At 44.3% G+C, this 20,256-nt stretch overlaps 1 protein-coding gene across 1 annotated transcript; it reads left to right on the top strand.

Moving 5' to 3' along the window:
- Positions 1 to 17,473: 17,473 nt before the first annotated feature.
- LOC307167248 (olfactory receptor 52K1-like) lies at positions 17,474 to 18,418 on the top strand (the record flags this gene model as incomplete). Its single annotated transcript, XM_079886235.1, has 1 exon — positions 17,474 to 18,418. One exon carries the CDS (start codon positions 17,474 to 17,476, stop codon positions 18,416 to 18,418), a length of 945 nt encoding a protein of 314 aa, XP_079742361.1.
- Between the last annotated feature and the right edge of the window lie 1,838 nt (positions 18,419 to 20,256).

Consider the following 20,256-nt stretch of genomic DNA (forward strand, 5'->3'; position numbering starts at 1 on the left):
GCATTGTGTTCCCCTAGCGTAAGATATTACACAGTATGAGAGACCTCTCATAAGAGAACGTACTCGGTTACTAACGTTACCTCGGTTCTCTCTAGAAGAGGGAACGAGTACTGCGTATCTTGCCGTGCATGCATCACGCTCTGGTTCGCTTCGGCGATGAAAAACCAGATTCGATCAGCCCATCGAGCTATATTTATAAGCCTAAGCCACACCCGTTTCGGCGGGACGTGACGTAGTGGGCGCGAAGAGCCCTCATTGGACATGACGTCATGAGGGGCCTCTCTCGATAGGCTGCTGCAGTTGCCGCAGGGCAGCCAATGGGCACGCGAGCTGTCTCGCCTATGTCTGCATGCTGCCGCAAGGTGTTTTGCATTATTACAAAATTAAGGATCATTTTTTGGCTTCAATATCTCGCGGAAAAGAGATTTTCCCCTAGCGTAAGATATTACGCAGTACTCCTTCCCTCTTCTAGAGAGAACCGAGGTTACGTTAGTAACCGAGTACGTTTTCACTCCAGAAAATCAATGTAAGAGCTGAATAAAACACAGTACAAGAATTGTGCATTAAAGTCTTATCCATAAACTCTCTCTCTCCCTTGTATTATCATCAACATACACAGCGAATTACACAGAAACACTCGTTACAACTAACAGTAAACAAATATACAGACCGTATGCCTTTTCGAGGGGTGCTTATTAACTTTTATGTAAACTTTATATCTGTAAAAGAACTCTGATGAAATGTAATTAAGTGCACGCTCTCCCTTTCATTACTGCCGTGACCACTCCACTCCACTCCAGAACCTATAAGCTGGATCACAAACAGTTGGTACTGATCCATCCTTGAGTAACAACCTTTTAGCAAAACGTCTTGTGTTACGACTGTAACCCTTGTTCCCTGAGAAGGGAACGAGACGCTGCGTCAAGAATCGTCACATTGGGGGAACGCCTTCAGCGTGACGCTTCTGAAGTCTGTATAGAACTAGTCCAATCTTGATTGGTGTTGCGTCATGACGTCACTCGTGACGTCGCATGTGACGGTGATGCGGAAGCTATAAAAGGACGCCGGCACATAGCAGCATTAGCTTCTGATTGGTCGAAGCAAGTCGTTCTCAGGAGCGTGCGAAGTGTGGCCGAGTGACGCAGCGTCTCGTTCCCTTCTCAGGGAAAAAGGGTTACAGTCGTAACTCGAGACGTTCCCTTTCGAGGGAACTTGCGCTGTGTCAAGAATCGACACATTGGGGAACGGAATGCCCACTGCGCCACACTGAGAGATAAACGCCCTAGTGTGAAGCAATCTGGCACACTCAAGACGAGAGCACTTGTGAGCCCGGTGTAGAGGGCAGATCTAGACTGTAATGTCTTATAAAGGTGTGTGGGGAGGCCCAGCCTGCGGCATCACAGACCTCTTGAAGGGAAACACCCGCTAACAAAGCTTTAGAGGAAGCCACTCCTCTGGTTGAGTGGGCTCTTATTATGAGAGGCAAAGGCAAGCTGCGCGCCTCATAAGCCGAAGAAATAGCTTCTACTATCCATCTGCTGATAGTTTGCTTAGAGGCAGGGGAGCCCTTCTTAAGTGACCCAAAACACACAAGTAACTGATCCGACTTCCTCCAGCCCGAGGTTCTCTGAACATAGGCCTCAAGGGCTCGGACCGGGCATAAAAGATATAGCTTCGCCTGCTCATCAGACACATGCGGTGGAGGATGAAATGCCTGAAGAATTACAGACCGTGCCACATTTGTAGGCACCTTAGGCACATAGCCAGGTCTAGGGTGGAGAATGACTCTTATTCTGCCGGGAGTGAACTCGAGGCAAGAGGGAGCAACGGATAGCGCCTGCAAATCGCCGACTCTTTTCAGTGAAGTAATAGCGAGCAGGAAAGCTACTTTCAAAGATAGAAACTTCTCAGACACCGTGTCCAGTGGTTCGAAGGGTGCCAGGGATAACCCTTCAAAAACCACAGCCAGGTCCCACGTGGGGACCCTGGGCTGGACGACAGGCCTCATCCTCCTTACTCCACGAAGGAAACGTATTATAAGTGGGTGTCTCCCCAGGGTGCCCACCCCTAAAGGCGTGTGGAAGGCAGCTATGGCCGCCACATAGACCTTAAGCGTGGACGGGGAGAGCCCGTCAGAGAAGCGACTCTGGAGGAACTCCAGCACTGAAGCCACTGGGCAGTTAACTGGGTCCAACTGATGTTCTCTGCACCATAAATTAAATACATTCCATTTTAATGCATACAGTTTCCTCGTGGAGGGGGCTCTAGAGTTTAGGATGGTCTCAACAACCTCAGTTGAGAGACCAACATATATGACATTATCAAAGAACGAAGGCATCTGCACGTTACTTTGATCGTGCGAAATGGGTTTCCCCTCGGGGAAAACCCTCTGGTCCTGAGCCACCACTGCAGGGCTCTCATATATAGCAGGCCAAAAGGTATCACATTGGACGCTGCTGCTAGAAGACCCAGAACTCTTTGAAAATGTTTGACAGTGATGGCCTGGCCTAGCTTGATACTCATTGATACTCATTGATACATTGATACATCTTGATACTCAAGATGGTGTTTACACGAGCAGGAGACAATTGTGCCCGCATCGTGACTGAGTCCCATACTACCATACGATGTTGAACCGCCATCTCCTCTGATTGTGCTAGAATGAGCCAATCGTCGATATAATTGAGGATGCGAATGCCTTGAAGTCTCAATGGAGCAAGGGCAGCATCCATGCATTTCGTGTAGGTGCGAGGTGACAGTGCTAGGCCGAATGGAAGAACTCTGTATTGATACGCTTTTTCCCCAAAAGCGAACCTTAGAAACTTCCTGTGTTGGGGAAGTATGGATATATGGAAATAAGCGTCTTTTAGATCTATTGTGACAAACCAGTCCTCGGACCTGATCTGACTCACGATTAACGGTATGGTTAGCATTTTGAACCTGAATCTCCTCAGAGACCGGTTCAATACCCTGAGATCTATAATAGGACGTAACCCCCCATCCTTCTTGGGAACTATGAAGTACTGGCTGTAGAACCCGGCTTCGCTCTCCTGAGGAGGAACCTGCTCTATGACCTCCTTTGCCAGGAGGGAATGAACTTCTTGTTCCATGACCTGACCCTGTTCGGGGCTGACAAGCGTGTGTATGACCCCGTTGAACCTTGGTGGACAAATTTCAAATTTAATTCTGTACCCCTTTTCCACTGTGCGCAGGACCCACTGAGATATATTTTGAAGACCATTCCAGGTGTCTAAATAATCTACTAGGGGGACCAGTCTGTCTGGACTGGCCTCGGATGTCATATTTAGAGTTTCGGTGACCTGAAGCAGTTGACTGGCATGAATTAACCGATATCGTTTTTCTACAGGCCTCGTGAGAGGAAGCGAAATCGACAGGGCCGCAATATTTTCGGGCGGACACTGCGATTCGCGTTTGCTGGAAACCGATGCGTCCCGAAGCGCATTTAGCGGCGGGAGGCAAACATCGATTTCCTGAGGGCTCCGCGAAGGAGCGAGATGTTGTTGCTCGATCGCGGGGGGGACCACCCTCATAGGCCTGCGCATCACGTCAGGACCTCTTCGCCGAAGCCTTCCTCGCCTGAATAACAGTCCTCAGATCTGCTTTCGGCTTGGAAGGCTTCGGCTGAGAGTGTTGCCTCTGGCTCCAGGCCTTTAGCGGGGGAGCACGAGAAGCAACACTCTCCTTCTGCATCTGCAGGTGTGAGGAGCTGGCGGCGGCCTCGTGGGACTGCCCCCTGGCAGCAGACCCACGAGACCTGGAACGACGGCGGGGATTAGCTGTTTAAACGCTGCTGACTGTCGTTTTGCCTTCTGAAGCCTCTCGACGACATTATTTACGGCGTCGCTGAAGAGGCCAGAAGGCAAAATCGGGGCATCGAGGAGGAAGGCCCTGTCCCTGTCCCCTATGCCCGACAGATTCAGCCAGAGATGTCTCTCCGTAGACACCAAAGCTGCCATGGAGCAGCCAATGGCGCGGGCCGTCTCCTTGGTGGCTCGGAGAGACAAGTCGACCGCTCGACACATCTCTTTAATGTCGTCAAGGGTGACCTCATCGCTGTCGTCCACCTCCTTGAGGAGGTCGGCCTGGTATACCTGCAGTAGCCCCATTGGGTGCTTAGATAGCGTGGGCAAGGGGACGCACACTGCCGAAATTGCTTGCTTTCTTTCGTCGCCATGATATATATATGTGCTTGTGAGGGATACTGACAAACAACACCAAATAAGACAGACAGTTTTTAGACATAGAACGCTTGCTGAAGAACAGAAGCTAACGCTGCTATGTGCCGGCGTCCTTTTATAGCTTCCGCATCACCAATCAAGATTGGACTAGTTCTATATAGACATCAGACGCGTCACGCTAAAGGCATTCCCCCAATGTGTCGATTCTCGACGCAGCGCAAGTTTCCTCGAAAGGGAACCTGTGTTTTGTGTTGTCATTTTGTATTGACCCTCGTCTAAATTTAGGTATATGGGAGCGCATTCCCTTAAAAAAAATCTAACTAATAGCAAATAAAAACACTTAATAAAAAGTGGGACTAAAAATGTTATCATATTGTTTTTCATAATGTGGAGGCTGCAAAGTTTATCTGTGTATCTCAGTCAACTCTGATCTTATTCCTGTGCCTCTTAAATGCTATTTGGTGTGTTTATTATCAAGACAGTAATTCGGATGATTATTATATTATTTTTTTTATTTTTTTTTTTATTAAGAAAACTTTGTGATCGGTCATCATGGTCAGTAGTCCTCCGAGCTCTGACGTGGATCTCTATCCCTCTGGCTCTGCCATGTTCATCAACATTCTCTTCCACAGGCTCATCCGTGGGGGTCTCCAGCTCCGCTGTTGTCTCTTCCTTTGCCAGCTCCACCATGGTCTTTTCCTCTGCTGGCTGATCTATGGTTATCTCCTCTGTCTACTCCTCCGTGGTGGTCACCTGCTCTTTCGATGGCCCCCAACTTGGATTTGTGTATTATTCTGTTTACAGCACCAGGTGTCGCCTAGTGTATATCTAGCCCTCGGTTTCAGTTGTTATTTGTCCGTTCTTGTCTACATATACTTCGTTTCTTGTGCTTCTGTATTTTCTAGTTCCGGGGTGCTTTGTTTACATTTAAATAAATACACCACTTGCATCAAGATCCTCTCCCCGTCCCTCATTACCTGCACCAAACCATGACAGATTGTTTTAGGGAGCTAAGAGCAAGGCTTGGGCCAAAAATTACACCAAAATGAACAAAAGTGAACAATAAACAAATTCAAGATAAGGGGCAAAAATGCCCATAAACAATTAAACTTAATATATTAAATCCAATCTTCCTGAAAATTACACCATTTATATAAATGTTTCCCAACCTTGTTCCTGGAGGCAACCCAATAGTGCACATTTTTGCTGTCTCACTTATGACCCATCAATTTCAGCTCTTGGAGTCTCTACTAATGATGAGCTGGGGTGCGTTTCCCAAAAGCATCGTTAGCCAACTATGTTCACAAGTTCCGTCGTTATCAGGATAGTTCAACGAGTCAGTGTTTCCAGAAACCATTGTTCCAACGAACATTCGCAAGCAGCATCGCAAAGTTGTGTGGTTGGAACAACAGCTCTCGGCCTGTGGTTAGAAGCATAGTTTCTAGTTTGCATGACATGTGGACTTAATAAATCCTTATCTTGAGCAAAATAAGCAAGCTGACATTCAGTACAACCTGTGTCTTTTATTTAGAATACATACAAATGTAATTTACGTCTTTTAGTTTGTCAAGAGATTTAATGATGTTTCATTAACAAAGTTCGGGAGGAGCACGTTCAAATAATCAATCAATCAATCAACTCATCAAACAATTACCCTATCAGCATGAGAGGAAGCATATATATTCACTCTGTTTTCAGCATTTGGCCGCCTCGCCCTACCTTCCTAACATTTTCGAAATGAGCTCTCCCGTCCAATGAAGACTATTTCGTCCTTCAGGAATCTTTGCCGCAATCCTCTGGTGTTATCTCGCGGGCATCAGGCCAAACAAACGGGTCCTCGCCACCACGGGCGAAACATCCGCGATCTCCTTCCGCACATTTCTCTAAACCGGATCATTCAATAATTCCTGCAATAGAGAAATGGACAATAAAGCACCACGCTCGCGTCTCGGGCAATGCCGCCCAAAGACACACGAAGAAACGGGCCTTCCTCCAGGACCAGGCCGCCGCAGCAGGCCCTCAGTAAGCCGCGCCGCAGATTCAGTCCCGGCCGGCCAGCTCACACTCTAGACCCGCTGGCTCGACTCCGTGAGTGCTCAGCTCAAAACCTTCTCGTTTTGCTCCTGGTTAAATTTCGCATCGTTGAGTCTCAAGCACAGTTATGCAATCTGGATATTCATTTTGATCGGGGGAATACACGTTTTAAATGATTTCTGTTCAAATTATTTGACGTCATTAACGCGCTGCTTCCTTGTGGCTTAAACTCTCCCGTACAAACAGTAGCTCGCACATTACGTGCAGATTTCACGCACACGAATCATTAAGAACCTTTTGTTAACGCTGTCTTGCAATTTATCTACAAAAATCGCTTAGAAACTTGTAGTTATTATAGCATAGATGTATTTTTATTTAAAAGTAATTTAAAACCACAGCTTCACCATTGAAGAAAAAAAATAAAAAATAAATTCTGATTAAGAATGAACAAAATCGGCAGCTGATGTGACCCATAGAAATGAAGAAGAATTTTTTAGATAAAAATTCACACAAGCAGTGTGTTTCCACGGCAAAGTTAGAAGTCCTTAATGATTTTAAAACACAATTGGATAAATTCAAGGCGCAAAATTCTGTGATAGCTTTGTCTTTCACCATAAGTGAGTCTCTCTTTTGAACTTCACTAAATAAATGAACCAGCAACAGATAAAGGAACAAACGATCATCTAAATCAGATTGTACTTTGGTGTTTGATGATCAAACAACATCTACAGTATCAAAGCGATGCGTCAGAGGTGAATATGTCACAGGTCGGGGTGGGCCAAACCAGACTGCACCCACCCCTGGAGACCGGGTACCACCTCGAGGAGCGTGTCAGGGACCAAGCAGACAACGGATAAAGGAATAACAATTTCTTTATTGAGTTAAAAGCAGATAATTTGAAAGTCCTAATTAAAATCTTCCTTCTCGTCGCCAGAAGCGATCCGATGGGCCCCTTGGACTGGAGCGGGATGAACGTTCGTGGACACCCTGCAGCTCGTCGGAGAGGGCTCAGAGGAGGACGCACACCATCCAGGTAGGTCACTGGGTACGTACTCCTTACAGAGCTCGCAAGGAAGTCTTGGCTATACGGACCCCATTCGGACTGGAACCAGGTAAGTACTCGCGGCGAGGATGGAACAAGTCCCGGAGGCTGCCCAAAGGTAAGTACTCAGGGGGCGGTGATCTCTGACTCAGACGGGTCACAGGGACGCAGATGGCGAGCGGGCCGGGCCAGGAGGGGAAGCAGGTGAGTATGTCCCAGCAGGTGTCCTCTGGGCCGAGCCAAATGGACCTGGGCCTTGGGCCGTGACGGGAGGGGACCTTGGGCAGAAGGACGACACTTCGATCGAAGTACGTGCCGCAGCTATTCTCTTTCCTTCTCAACAGCGGCAACAATTTACAACACGGGCGCGGAGGGCCACCCGGCAGGAGGACACTTCAAGCGAGACACTCCCTCTCGGCTATGCCCTGCAACAATACAACAGGGTTCAATGGTTCAACAATATGCGACGCTCAACGGCGATACCTTCTCTCCTTCTGAACAGGGCGGAGGCCTTCAATGGGACAGGTGGAAACCACCAGACGGAGAGGACACTCTGAGGGAGACACTCCACTTTGGCTGTACACTGTAACCAGGTAACAGGGTTTAACTTTTCAACAGCATATGGAACGTTCAGTTGAAATACCTTCTCTCTCTCTGAACAGGGCGGAATCCTTCAATAGGGCATGTGGAGACCACCAGACGGAGAGGACACTTTGAGCGGGACACTCCACTTCAGCTGTGCACTGTAACCAGGTAGCAGGGTTTACCTATTCAACAGCATATCAAACGTTCATTTTAAATACCTTTTCCTTTTCTGAACAGGGCAGCGGCTTTCGATAGAAACATGTGGAGACCACCAGGCGGGGAGGATGCTTTAAGCAAGACGCTCCACTTCAGCTGTACGCTGTAACAATGCAACAGGATTTGACCATTCAACAGTAGATGAAACATTCAACGGCAATCCCTTCTCTCGTTCGGACCAGGGCAGCAGCTTTCGATAGGAACATGTGGAGACCACCAGGCGGGGAGGATGCTTTAAGCAAGACGCTCCACTTCAGCTGTACGCTGTAACAATGCAACAGGATTTGACCCTTCAACAGTAGATGAAACATTCAACAGCAATACCTTCTCTCGTTCGGACCAGGGCAGCGGCTTTCGATAGGAACATGTGGAGACCACCAGGCGGGGAGGATGCTTTAAGCAAGACGCTCCACTTCAGCTGTACGCTGTAACAATGCAACAGGATTTGACCCTTCAACAGTAGATGAAACATTCAACGGCAATACCTTCTCTCGTTCGGACCAGGGCAGCGGCTTCCGATAGGAACATGTGGAGACCACCAGGCGGGAAGGATGCTTTAAGCAAGAAGTTCCAGTTCAGCTGTACGCTGTAACAATGTAACATGATTTAACGGGTCAACAGCATTAACAGAGCGGGGCTGTCTCAAAATGGTAAGTTGGGCGCTTGATGTAACAAACCCTGCTTGGAGACAGCGGGTGAAAGACTATAGAAGAGAGTGCACAGCAGACTACTAATACTTCTCCACACGATAAACTTCACTCCACCACACAAACCGTGTGAGTCGTCACTTCAGGCACTGCATTCCACTCGCACACCGTGCATTCGGGCCAGCACTCACCCACCGGTCTTTCTCCCACCAGATCGACTCTCGTCTCTCACAAGGGCTCAACTTCTCTCGGAGACAGCCAGAACGGATGCAGCAATCGTCACATTCAGTGAAGGAAGAACAAAGGTTGGAGACAGATCAATGATTCACTCGGTGTAATAATTCACTCGTGCCACACGCTTTCCAAACTCTCCACACCACTTCAGTGTCAGTGCATATAAACAACGAATCCAATACTCATCACTTTGCGTCTTTCCCACTGCTGACGATATCCCTTGGGTTTTCGTTGACAAAAACTTCACTCTCTCCTTTCCATTTCTCGGCTTCAATCTTCGCCCTGCTGCACAGCCCAGCCTCAAATACAAACGACCCGCCGACAAAACACAGTATCTCACGGGAGGAGAACCAACGCTGACAGTCTGCGTCCTCTCTCTTTTTAAAGCCCCATCTGAATACGTGTCCCTCTCACAACGCTCTCTGTAATTCTCCACACCTGCTGTCAATCAGGCAATTGGCCTCGCTGCCATGGCAACAGATTCGCAGTGCAATGAGACGGGCGTCCACAGGAGGTCTCCAAATAACACTGCATTCACAAGGGCTTTAATCTCTTTTTCTAATTTTTGTCACACCGTGACAAATATACGCAGGTCATAAACCATTTACCCAGCAAACACATTTACGTTGTGGCAACGTCTGTAGCACGTTGCATTTCTGCTATGGCAACGTCGCTGTCTACGTGCTCGCAACATTGTAACAACGTAGAATTGTAAGACGTGACAGGGCTGTAGCAACGTTGTTGCGCGACATTCAGCAACTGAGAGACGACGTTCTGACAATATTTTTATATGGTGTATTTTGTTAGATAATTCTATACTTTTTATCGTTTATTGTTTATCTATATTATTATTTAATTGGGCTATCAACAAGTGTAGCCTACACTTTGAAGAGTAAAAATAACAGAAGGTTTTTTCGTTAATTCAACTTTATTAAAACTGCATATAATCAAATTGCACTTCCAAAAGTCATACATTTGTGAAAAAAAAAGAAAAAAAAGAAATAAACAAATATACAATTTTATTTCATGTATAATAAATAAAACATAAAAAGCAAAGGCAGATCAGAACATTTAATGAACAAAACCGGGTCTGTATGGCGGACAGTAGCCGAAAGCAGGTGTCACCGGGGAAACATCCACAAATCCAGAGGAGCAAAGAAACGAATGAAACTAAATAGCAGAAAAATCAAACAGAAAAACTAAACAGTGTGAGTGATGCTACATTAATCACATTAGAAATTAAAGTTGTAGGTTGTGTTTGATAGCTGAGGTAGGATCAATTAAACGCAATACCCACGTATCCTTGCTCGATGATGAACGAGAACACAATGAGCCCACAGGTGGTTGGAATTTAAAAGGCTGATTTTCGCGCTTCAGGGCAGTGACGAGTACATTATGTCGTCCAGTGGTTGTCCAGACACCGTTGGCACAACCTTAAGCAATGGCCCTGAACGGTGGTTTAATGCCAACATTGTGACAACGCTGTAACAACCTTCACTACACAACGTATTTATAGCAACCTTTTGGCCATGTTGTTAAAACGTTGTTAGAAGGTTGGCTACGTTGTGCCAACGTTCTGTGTTTGCTGGGTAGGCTTCTCATGTATCCATTCAAAATAAATACAATAAAAATAATTTAGCAATCGATCTCTCAGCCCCACACGGTTTCTGGTGAGCTTGGATTCCAGTCACCCAGAATAAACCATGTGTCTAGCCACATCCGTTGAATTCTGGGCATTAACTTGGATACAGTTAATTTCCAGGCTGCACTGCACGAGGAGAAATCAAAGGATATTTCTGGTCTCACCCACCTTCTCAGACATTTTAAACTGTCCTAAATGCGAACTGCTATCTTCGCTCTGCCACTTAAACTTCAGATGTGCATAATCCTGCAAGGCTGCCCTCTAAACTCTAAACCTACAAGATAACCATATCCACCTTTCCCCACCGTTCCCATAGGATCCCACTCGCTTCTCACCTTGCCACAGCAGTGTCATCTCCTCCGCTCCCACAGCAGCTCCGTCTCTGGCGTTCCTCTGGTTAACCTTCTTCACTGTCACAGTAGTCCGTCCATTCTGCTCCCACTGGAGTCCAGTTTCCGTGGCTAACCTTGCCTTCACTGCCGCAGCAGTGATGTCCCCTCACGCTCCTGCAGGAGCCCAGTTTCTCTAGCTAATGTTCTCCATTGCCGCAGCAGTGATGTGACCATTGGGTCCCACAGGAGCTCAGTTTCTGTCTAACCTTCCTTAAATAATGGAACGGCCTGTCCTTTTTCTATAATAATCTGATTTCTCTCCCTGTGGATATCCAACTGTTCACTGATGCAGTTCCCTCTATCGGTTTCGGGGGATTCTATCAAGGCCGTTGGTTCACGTCTACGTGGCCCGCCCAGCTGTTAGACTCACCGCAGTCACTAAACATCCTCAGCGCTGTTCGAGTTGTATCCTTTAGTGGTAGCAGTTTTCCTGTGGTGTAAAGAATGGTCTTCTAACAGCATCATAGTGCACTGCAACAACGAAGCAACCGTGCATTGCATCAACAAAGGCTACTCAAATTTCCCCCGTACTAATGCCTCTCCTAAGACGCCTCATTTGGATTGCAGCCTGCGATCAGTTCATCATAACCGCAAAACATGTTCCTGGGTCCAAAATCCGTTTTGCTTTCCAGAAATTTAGGTTGCTGGCACCGGACACGGACCCATTCCCATCCTCAGTACCTCACTTCAGAGCTGATATCCACATTAACCACCCATTGAAACCACTTCTTGACACCTCTCTTAATTCCATTCTTCAAGCCGTTTCACCCATGCACCCTACAATCCTACTTAACCGCATGGAAGCATTTTAAGTCTTTCCACTTCACATACAACCTACCTTTTCCCAATTTTTCTCTGCTCGCCGTCACTTCATTCTTATCCTATCTCAACAGCATCAAGAACTGCAATGATCTTCTGGCTGGACTTCCATCATGTGCAACTAAACCTCTACAAATGATTCAGAATGCTGCAGCTTGTCTTGTCTTCAACAAGCCCATAGGGCCCACGTCACTCCTCTGTTCATCTCTCTGCACTGGCTACCTCTCGCATCAAGTTCAAGGCATTGACGCTTGCTTAAAGATCTATCACAGGCTCAGCTCCCTCCTACTTTCACTCACTCCTACAAGCCTACATCCCTACCAGAAGCCTACGATCGGTCAACGAGCGACGTCTCGTGGTTCCATCACAGAGAGCCACAAAATCACTTTCCAGAACATTCTCATTCGCAGTTCCATGCTGCTGGAATGTTCTCCCCACCCTCATCTGGAATGCAGAATCCCTGGCAACATTCAAAAGACCCATGAGCAAAACTGAAAACCCATGAGCAATTAACCTCATAACCCAACCTACTCGCCCAGATGCCAGACAACCAATAACGTTAGACATACTTACTATATGCATCTCCACCCTCCGCCGAGGCTACCACTCCACCAACACTGCCCGCACACTGGACGCAATGTTCATAGTGGCTTTTTTTTTTTTGTTGTTTCCTCAGATGCTCAGAACTCACCATCCCTTCCAGCTTTAACCCAAAAGTCCACCCCACAATCACAGATCTATCAGTGCTAGACAATGAAACCATCTCCTACTTCATAAAGCAAAGTAGGACAGATCAAACCAGGAAAGGCCATTTCATTTACCCTTTCAATCTCTCATCACTAATCCAACCATACCAAACTCTCTCAGCCTACTTGCTTTTCAGAAATTCACAGACTAAATCCCCTTCCGACCCACTTTTTGAAGACGACTCCAACCGCCCTGTCAGACGTTTCTGGTTTCAAAAACAATTGCTCCATTCAGGCATCCCAGCAGACCACTTTTCCAGCCATTCAGGCATCCCAGCAGACCACTTTTCTGCCCTACAAAGGCAAAAGACCTTAAGTCGCTAGAGTGTGGAACTGAGAAAAATGACTTTAAAGATTTTTAGTTGTCCCGCCAAATTAATTATAGGTAGGACACTGGAAATCTGGCAAATAGATGTTTTAGTAATGGAAATTATATACATAAAAAAATCTTGAGCTCAAACTTGACTTTTGACCACTATTTTAAAGTTACTTTACTCTGCCTTTGTATTGTCAGCAAAAAGTGAGAAGTCATGCCAAGGCAAAAGGCAGTAACTTCCACATTATCAATATTTAGTTGCTGATCACCATTAACAAAATCATTATAGTACACACCTGTATAAAATCTTGTGATCATGGCATTTATTTTGTATGATTTACAATTATTTATAGCCATCTACTTATTGCTATCCTGTGCTTTGGTTGCATTCTGATGGCATTATTAATACATTTGACATGACAAAATACCTCCTAGTCCAGCGTTGACTCGACCGCGTTTAGGGCGGGGCTGAAGGCGAAGTTTTGGCACTCTGCCAGCTAGTTTGCCGAGCTTTAATTCTTGGTTGTATTCATCTGATACGGCAATGTGTAACGTTTTTCTGTCAACTCTGCATAATCCTTCGCGATCGATATCGCACGTTTGTCGATGGAGCAGACCATACTAAATGTTCTGACCGCTCTGAGGACATCAGAAGTTAGAGCGACTGATGGCAGCTGTACAAAGTACACAGGCTACACCGTAATTTTTATTTTAATGGACAATAAAACAAAGGCAGATAACCGTACAATCTGGTAGGTAGCATTATTTGATTGAACACCAGCACAGTAACTTCATATTGACGCACGGCTAAACAAAGGCAGAGCACCGTAACTCGTAATTTGAGCGTTCCAAAACAAAGCCAAAGAGCGGTAACTGATGTTACGGTGTTCTGCCTTGGTTTCTCATGGGCTTTTGGAAGTTACTGTTAAGACAAATCATTATTTTCTCGAAAAAAACCCGGAATTGATTCAAGATACTTATCCACATGATAAAGAAGGTCTTGAATGTGCCAAAAATATAAATAACTCAATTTCGACCAAAAACGAAGTTACGGTCTTTTGCCTTTGCACGGCAGTTTTCCAGCCATTCATTTTGTAACTGATGTTACGGTGTTCTGCCTTGGTTTCTCATGGGCTTTTGGAAGTTACTGTTAAGACAAATCATTATTTTCTCGAAAAAAACCCGGAATTGATTCAAGATACTTATCCACATGATAAAGAAGGTCTTGAATGTGCCAAAAATATAAATAACTCATTTTCGACCAAAAACGAAGTTACGGTCTTTTGCCTTTGCACGGCAGTTTTCCAGCCATTCATTTTGCATAAGCGCAGCAACCACAGCTGCCCAAAAAAGGCCTCTCAGCAGCAGATCCAAGCACTTGGCCGCTGGTCATTGGAGGCCTTCGAGAGTTACATCCGCTCAAATCGCTTCCATATCAAAGAAGCCCAATGAACCCTCATCAGCTAAATTCTTTTTGTCAACTTCTCATACTTCCAACCCTACAGGCCACCACTCCCGCAGGAGCCACGTTCCCCATCCTAACTCGCTTTACTGCCACAGCAGTGCTATTTTCCGCTCCAACAGGAGCTCAGATCTCTGTCCCACTCACCTTTTGGATCATAGTTTGAAAGCAAGTTGTTTCCAACACCACAGCAGCATCATCTCTTCCTCCAACAGGAGCCCATTCTCCACCCAACTGGCTCATCGGACAGTTAAGAGCAAGTCAAAACCAAGCCTTTCTACTACAGCTAATCTACTCCGCTCCCGCAGGAGCTCCGTTACTCTGTCCAAACTTGCTCCACTGCCGCAGCAGTGTCATCTACTCCGCTCCCGCAGGAGCTCAGTTCTATGTCCAAAATTGTTTTGGATATTTAAAAGCAAGTTGAAAAGCAAGTTTGGTCCACTGCCGCAGCAGTGTCATCTACTCCGCTCCCGCAGGAGCTCCGTTACTCCTTCCAAACTTGCTCCACTGCCGCAGCAGTGTCATCTACTCCACTCCCGCAGGAGCTCAGTTCTATGTCCAAATTGTTTTGGATATTTAAAAGCAAGTTGAAAAGCAAGTTTGGTCCACTGCCGCAGCAGTGTCATCTACTCCGCTCCCGCAGGAGCTCCGTTACTCCTTCCAAACTTGCTCCATGGCCGCAGCAGTGTCATCTACTCCACTCCCGCAGGAGCTCAGTTCTATGTCCAGATTGTTTTGGATATTTAAAAGCAAGTTGAAAAGCAAGTTTGGTCCACTGCCGCAGCAGTGTCATCTACCCCGCTCCCGCAGGAGCTCCATTTCTCCGTCCAAACTTGCTCCACTGCCACAGCAGTGTCATCTCCTCCACTCCCGCAGGAGCTCCGTTTCTCCATCCAACTTGCTTTCACTGCCGCAGCAGTGTTTCCTCTTCCATTCCCACAAGTACTCCAATTGTCCATCCTTTTGCATCAGATAGTTGGAAAGCAAGTTGAAAGCAAGTTTGATCCACTGCCGCAGCAGTGTCATCTCCTTCGCTCCTGCAGGAGCTAATTCTCCATCACACTTGCTTCCACTGCAGCGGTTATACCATTCTCTTCCGCAAAAGTACATCACATACGACCATCCCCAGCCTACTACCTGTGAGACACACCCATCCAACGTCATGACAACCAACTCCCATCCGATGTTACAAGAAGCCTTCCAGCGACTAACCCCTTCCCATGTCTGATGCCTTAAGCTTTGCACTCCGCAAGTTTTTGGGGGGTCATCAGCATCATTCTGGCAGCTGTCCTGCATTTATTTGCAGCTTTTGGGGGAGTACTCTGGGTTCGGGCCGAATACCGAGCCCGGAGCCCTCTCCTCGGACAGCACGCCAAATACGCATTTATTCTATCTGACTTATTTGTAAGTGTGAACTCGTGAAATGATGTTTCATTAACAAAGTTCGGGAGGAGCACGTTCAAATAATCAATCAATCAATCAACTTATCAAACAATTACCCTATCAGCATGAGAGGAAGCATATATATTCACTCTGTCAACTCGTCTAACTTCCTTGACAGTTTTCAGCATCCCTCCACCACCCCGACTCCTCACTCTTGGCTTGATCTTTCACAGCCAGGAATACGGGGGGAGTACTCTGGGTTCGGGCCGAATACCGAGCCCGGAGCCCTCTCCTCGGACAGCACGCCAAATACGCATTTATTCTATCTGACTTATTTGTAAGTGTGAACTCGTGAAAAGCACCGTTTTTGAAGACTGCGCATGTGCGAACGTGCTCTAGTGTGTAAGAACGAGCCTATGATTGAATCTGGAAATAAAGCAAAATAACTGAGAAAAATTAGAAATAGTCCTCAGATGCCATGTCTGTAATTTATAGCAAAACATCTAGCGTTAATTCGGTGCTTGACGTCATAAACCACCATGGTTGAACGGGTGAACGTGATTTCACCAAGTACCACATGTTCCTGGATCAACATCTTTGTTGATCCTGGAACAACTTTCCAATCAACCAATCAGATTTGAGGGACAAGTTTACAGTTTATGTCAAGTTTAGGCTGACAGGATGAACCAGGATGAGGTCTTTCAACATCAGTGTTATTCACCTATCATTTCCCTCTGATTTTAGGGAAAAGTTATGGGTAGGATTAGGATTAGGTTTAGGGGTAGGGATAGGGTAAGGACAACATTTTGGGACAGGAATGTTATTCCAGGATCAACAAAATATGTTGATCCAGGAACATGTTTTACTTGGCAAAATCACGGTGACCGGTTGAACGACCACTTTGCGACAATATGTTTCGGGAAACAGTCGTGACTAGCTAGTGGATTTCGTCAACGATGCATCGTACTATGGTAGTTGAGCAGCGAGTTACATCGTTGTTCGGGAAACGCACCCCTGATTAGTTGATTCAGGTATGTTTGATTAGGAAGATTTTGAAAATGTATTGTTGGGGTCCCTTCCATGAAAAGTGTTGGGAAACACTTATTTATATAGTCTTACTCATTGAGTAAATGTCTTGGGTTGCATGCTTGGCATCCACTGGTCATACAAATCCTAGAACTTAGAAAACAATTACCACTGGCACAGAAACTGCAGACCTATGATACAGCAAAAACGAGGTGAGCTCTTTTCTTTAATGGGAGTAGCACACATACTCATGGGAACACAACAGTGTATTTAAAGACCATGATTTTTGTCAAGCTTTCATTGCACTCCAACAAGACATCTTATCTTGAAAAAAAATAGTTTATGTATGAATTTTATGCTTGTCATATGATGAATCAATCCATTGTACTTCTGAGCAGAAGTGTCAGAGGAAGCTTTTATTTAACTGTTCAGATTTACATCACAGTATAACAATGCAAGAAAAATCTGAATTAAGGTAAACTCTACTACTATACTAAGAGAGCCCATAATGTTTGAAAAATAGATTCTAGTAAATATGAAAAGAAAAAGAGCTTAAATTCTGACCAGTTTATTATTATTATTATTATTATTATTATTATTATTATTATTATTATTAACAATGTCATTGCTCACTTTTTTTAAGCACAGTACAATTTATGACTAAAGTGTATCTTGGTGTTGTTAAAAGGTAAATTTGATTTTCTTGATCAACTTTATTTGTTTGAACAGAATGAAGGACCTTCCTGCACAAAATATTTCATTTACAGACTTCAAATTAAATGGTTTCTACAGCCTTGGAGAATGGAGGCCTTTTTTATTTATCCCTTTCTTTCTGATGTTTTTATTGGCTATCACAGCAAATTCTATTCTCATATATTTAATAACAAGCCAAAGGTCTCTGCATTCTCCTATGTGTGTACTAATAGGTTTAATGGGTGTTGTAGACTTGATCTTGCCAATCTTTTTTGTACCTAACATGCTTCTTAGTTTTTTATTTAATTGGAGTGGGATATCTCTAACAGGTTGTTTGATACAAATGTTTTGCCTTCATTTTGTTGGAACATTTCAAACTACTTTGCTTTTTTGGATGGCAGTGGATCGTTATTTTGCAATATGCAAACCTCTTGATTATCATAAATATAAGGAGATCTCAAATTTTCTCAAATTTGTTTTTGCACCACTAATCAGAAATGGACTCTTGATTGTCACAATTGTTTCTCTTGCTGGAAGACTGTCATTTTGTGCAACAAATGTGATCGACCACTGTTTTTGTGAGCACATGGCGTTGGTTCAGTTAGCATGTGGAGATATATCTGTTAATAACATGATAGGACTATTGACTGTTTTCCTAATACCAACTGCAGATTTTATTCTCATTACTGCTTCCTATGCTGTGATTTTTACCTCTGTATTTAGATCTGGCAAAGCTCACATGAAAGCTTTAAACACCTGCATTACTCATTTAATTGTTTTGTCAGTTGCTTTAACTTCTGCCTTGATTGCATTTTTATCTTACAGAGTAAGAAACAACATTTCCTCCAACAACCGCATAGTTATAAGTATCATGTACTTGTGTTTTCCAAGTTGTTTTAACCCAGTAATCTATGGATGGAGAACAAAAGAAATAAGACACACATTTCTTAAGTTTATAAACAGAAAAGTCTTTACTTTTTGAAAAATGTATGTTATATATATAAAATGTGTTATTTATATATAAAATATTTATATATAATATAAATTATATATAATATAATTATATATACACAGTATATACATGCAAATATTTCTTAAATATATACATGCATGTGTGCGTATTTATATATAGAAAATAATTATACACCGTACACACACATGTATTATGTAAAAACAAACTTTTATTTTGGATGCGATTAATCGCGATTAATCGTTTAACAGCCCTAATATATATATATATATATATATATATATATACATACTGTATATAAATTAAAGGATATACAGTCATTGTGATAATACATTTAAAATATGACCTTAATATAAAAATGTATTATTTTGAGGGAGGAACCTCTACAATAAACAGCATTTTCAAATCATTTGTTTTCATTAAAGATATTATTATTCAAATTGGGTCTTGTAAATAAACATATAAATCATGCTTATTACGTTTTACTTATTCTATATAATTCTATATAATTTGTATGCTTTATTGTGGAGTTTACACATGTAAGCAGTTCGTATATTAAGTAAAACACTCAGAACACTTGTTTGGAAAGGTTTTTAGACTTTTGATAAAAAGGCTACCATGGTTCCAAATGCCATAACTACTGATTCCTTTGGGATATCAACACAGAATTTAGCCCAGATGCAGTTGACATGGTTTTGAACAAGCACAAACTTTATTTTATGACCTGTCGAATATACTTTCTAATAGGCATCATGTCAAGTATGAATAATAACAAAATAAGCCAATAAATTGCATAAGCTTTTCTGGGGTCTTCTCAGCAGTGTTGTAACATAAGCAGGGTCTGAGCTACGGGTGGACCAGCGTGGGCCTATATACACAGACTGATCTGCCAGATCCATGGAAATGCATGGTTTCTTTTTTAATAATACAATTTTCATAATGTTTAACAATTCTTCAATATTTATTTTGAATTGCTGATAACATTTTGTATTGTTTAACAAATAAAATTGTTGAATTATTGATTTGTTTTGTCATGCATTACAACTCTCCTAATATTATACAGTTCTACCATCATGCATTTAACGTGACTCAGGCTCTCAAGCCAGAAGAATAAAAAATAAAAAAGGAAATTGCTACTCACAGATGGAAACTGCTACTCACAGATGGAGCTGGCAGAAGAGTTTGAGAGAGGAGTTAATCTCTAACGCACTTCAGCCGCTGACGAGAGTGCTCTGCTGGACGAGGATCATGCATTTAATCATGCATGCCGCGCCAATCTGAGTCTGCACCCAGGCAGCCAGGAAGTCCTGGCCCATCCCGGTTTGAGAACCGCAGACAGGGCTAGAGAGCTAGCGTTGCCTCTCGTCATGGAGAAGGTGCGACCAGAGGAAAAGTAAGCAGGATCTGAAGGAAGTGATCCAGCACAAGTGCTCCCAGCACAAGTGAAGCGATCCTTCCCTCTGAGGGTCTGCACATCTACCCTCTTTTCTTCCATATTCCTTCCCCCTGTGCCCTTCTTCCTCCACAGGTGCTCATAACATCAGGCCTGAGGCTGGGCCAATGATGCCATCGTTCCATCGTTTGGAACCAGTCTGAAGGCCTGTCGCAGGGCTTGGTATTGAGTGTACCCTTTCAGGCTGTAAGGGTATGGCAGGCCTCACTTACATTAAGGCCTCCGCTTTTGAAGTCACAGGTTGAGCTTTGCAGGTCACTTCACCACCGTGAAAAATTATAGTGACCTCAACTCCCTATAGAAAGGGATTAAGGGGATGTTTGTTCATCATATCAGAAAAATATGAAAATATGAAAAATTTAACTGGGGCCCTGGAGCTCCCATTTTTTAAGGAAGG

This window comes from Squalius cephalus (genome assembly GCF_949319135.1).
Source record: "Squalius cephalus genome assembly, chromosome: 11".
Lineage (NCBI taxonomy): Eukaryota > Metazoa > Chordata > Actinopteri > Cypriniformes > Leuciscidae > Squalius > Squalius cephalus.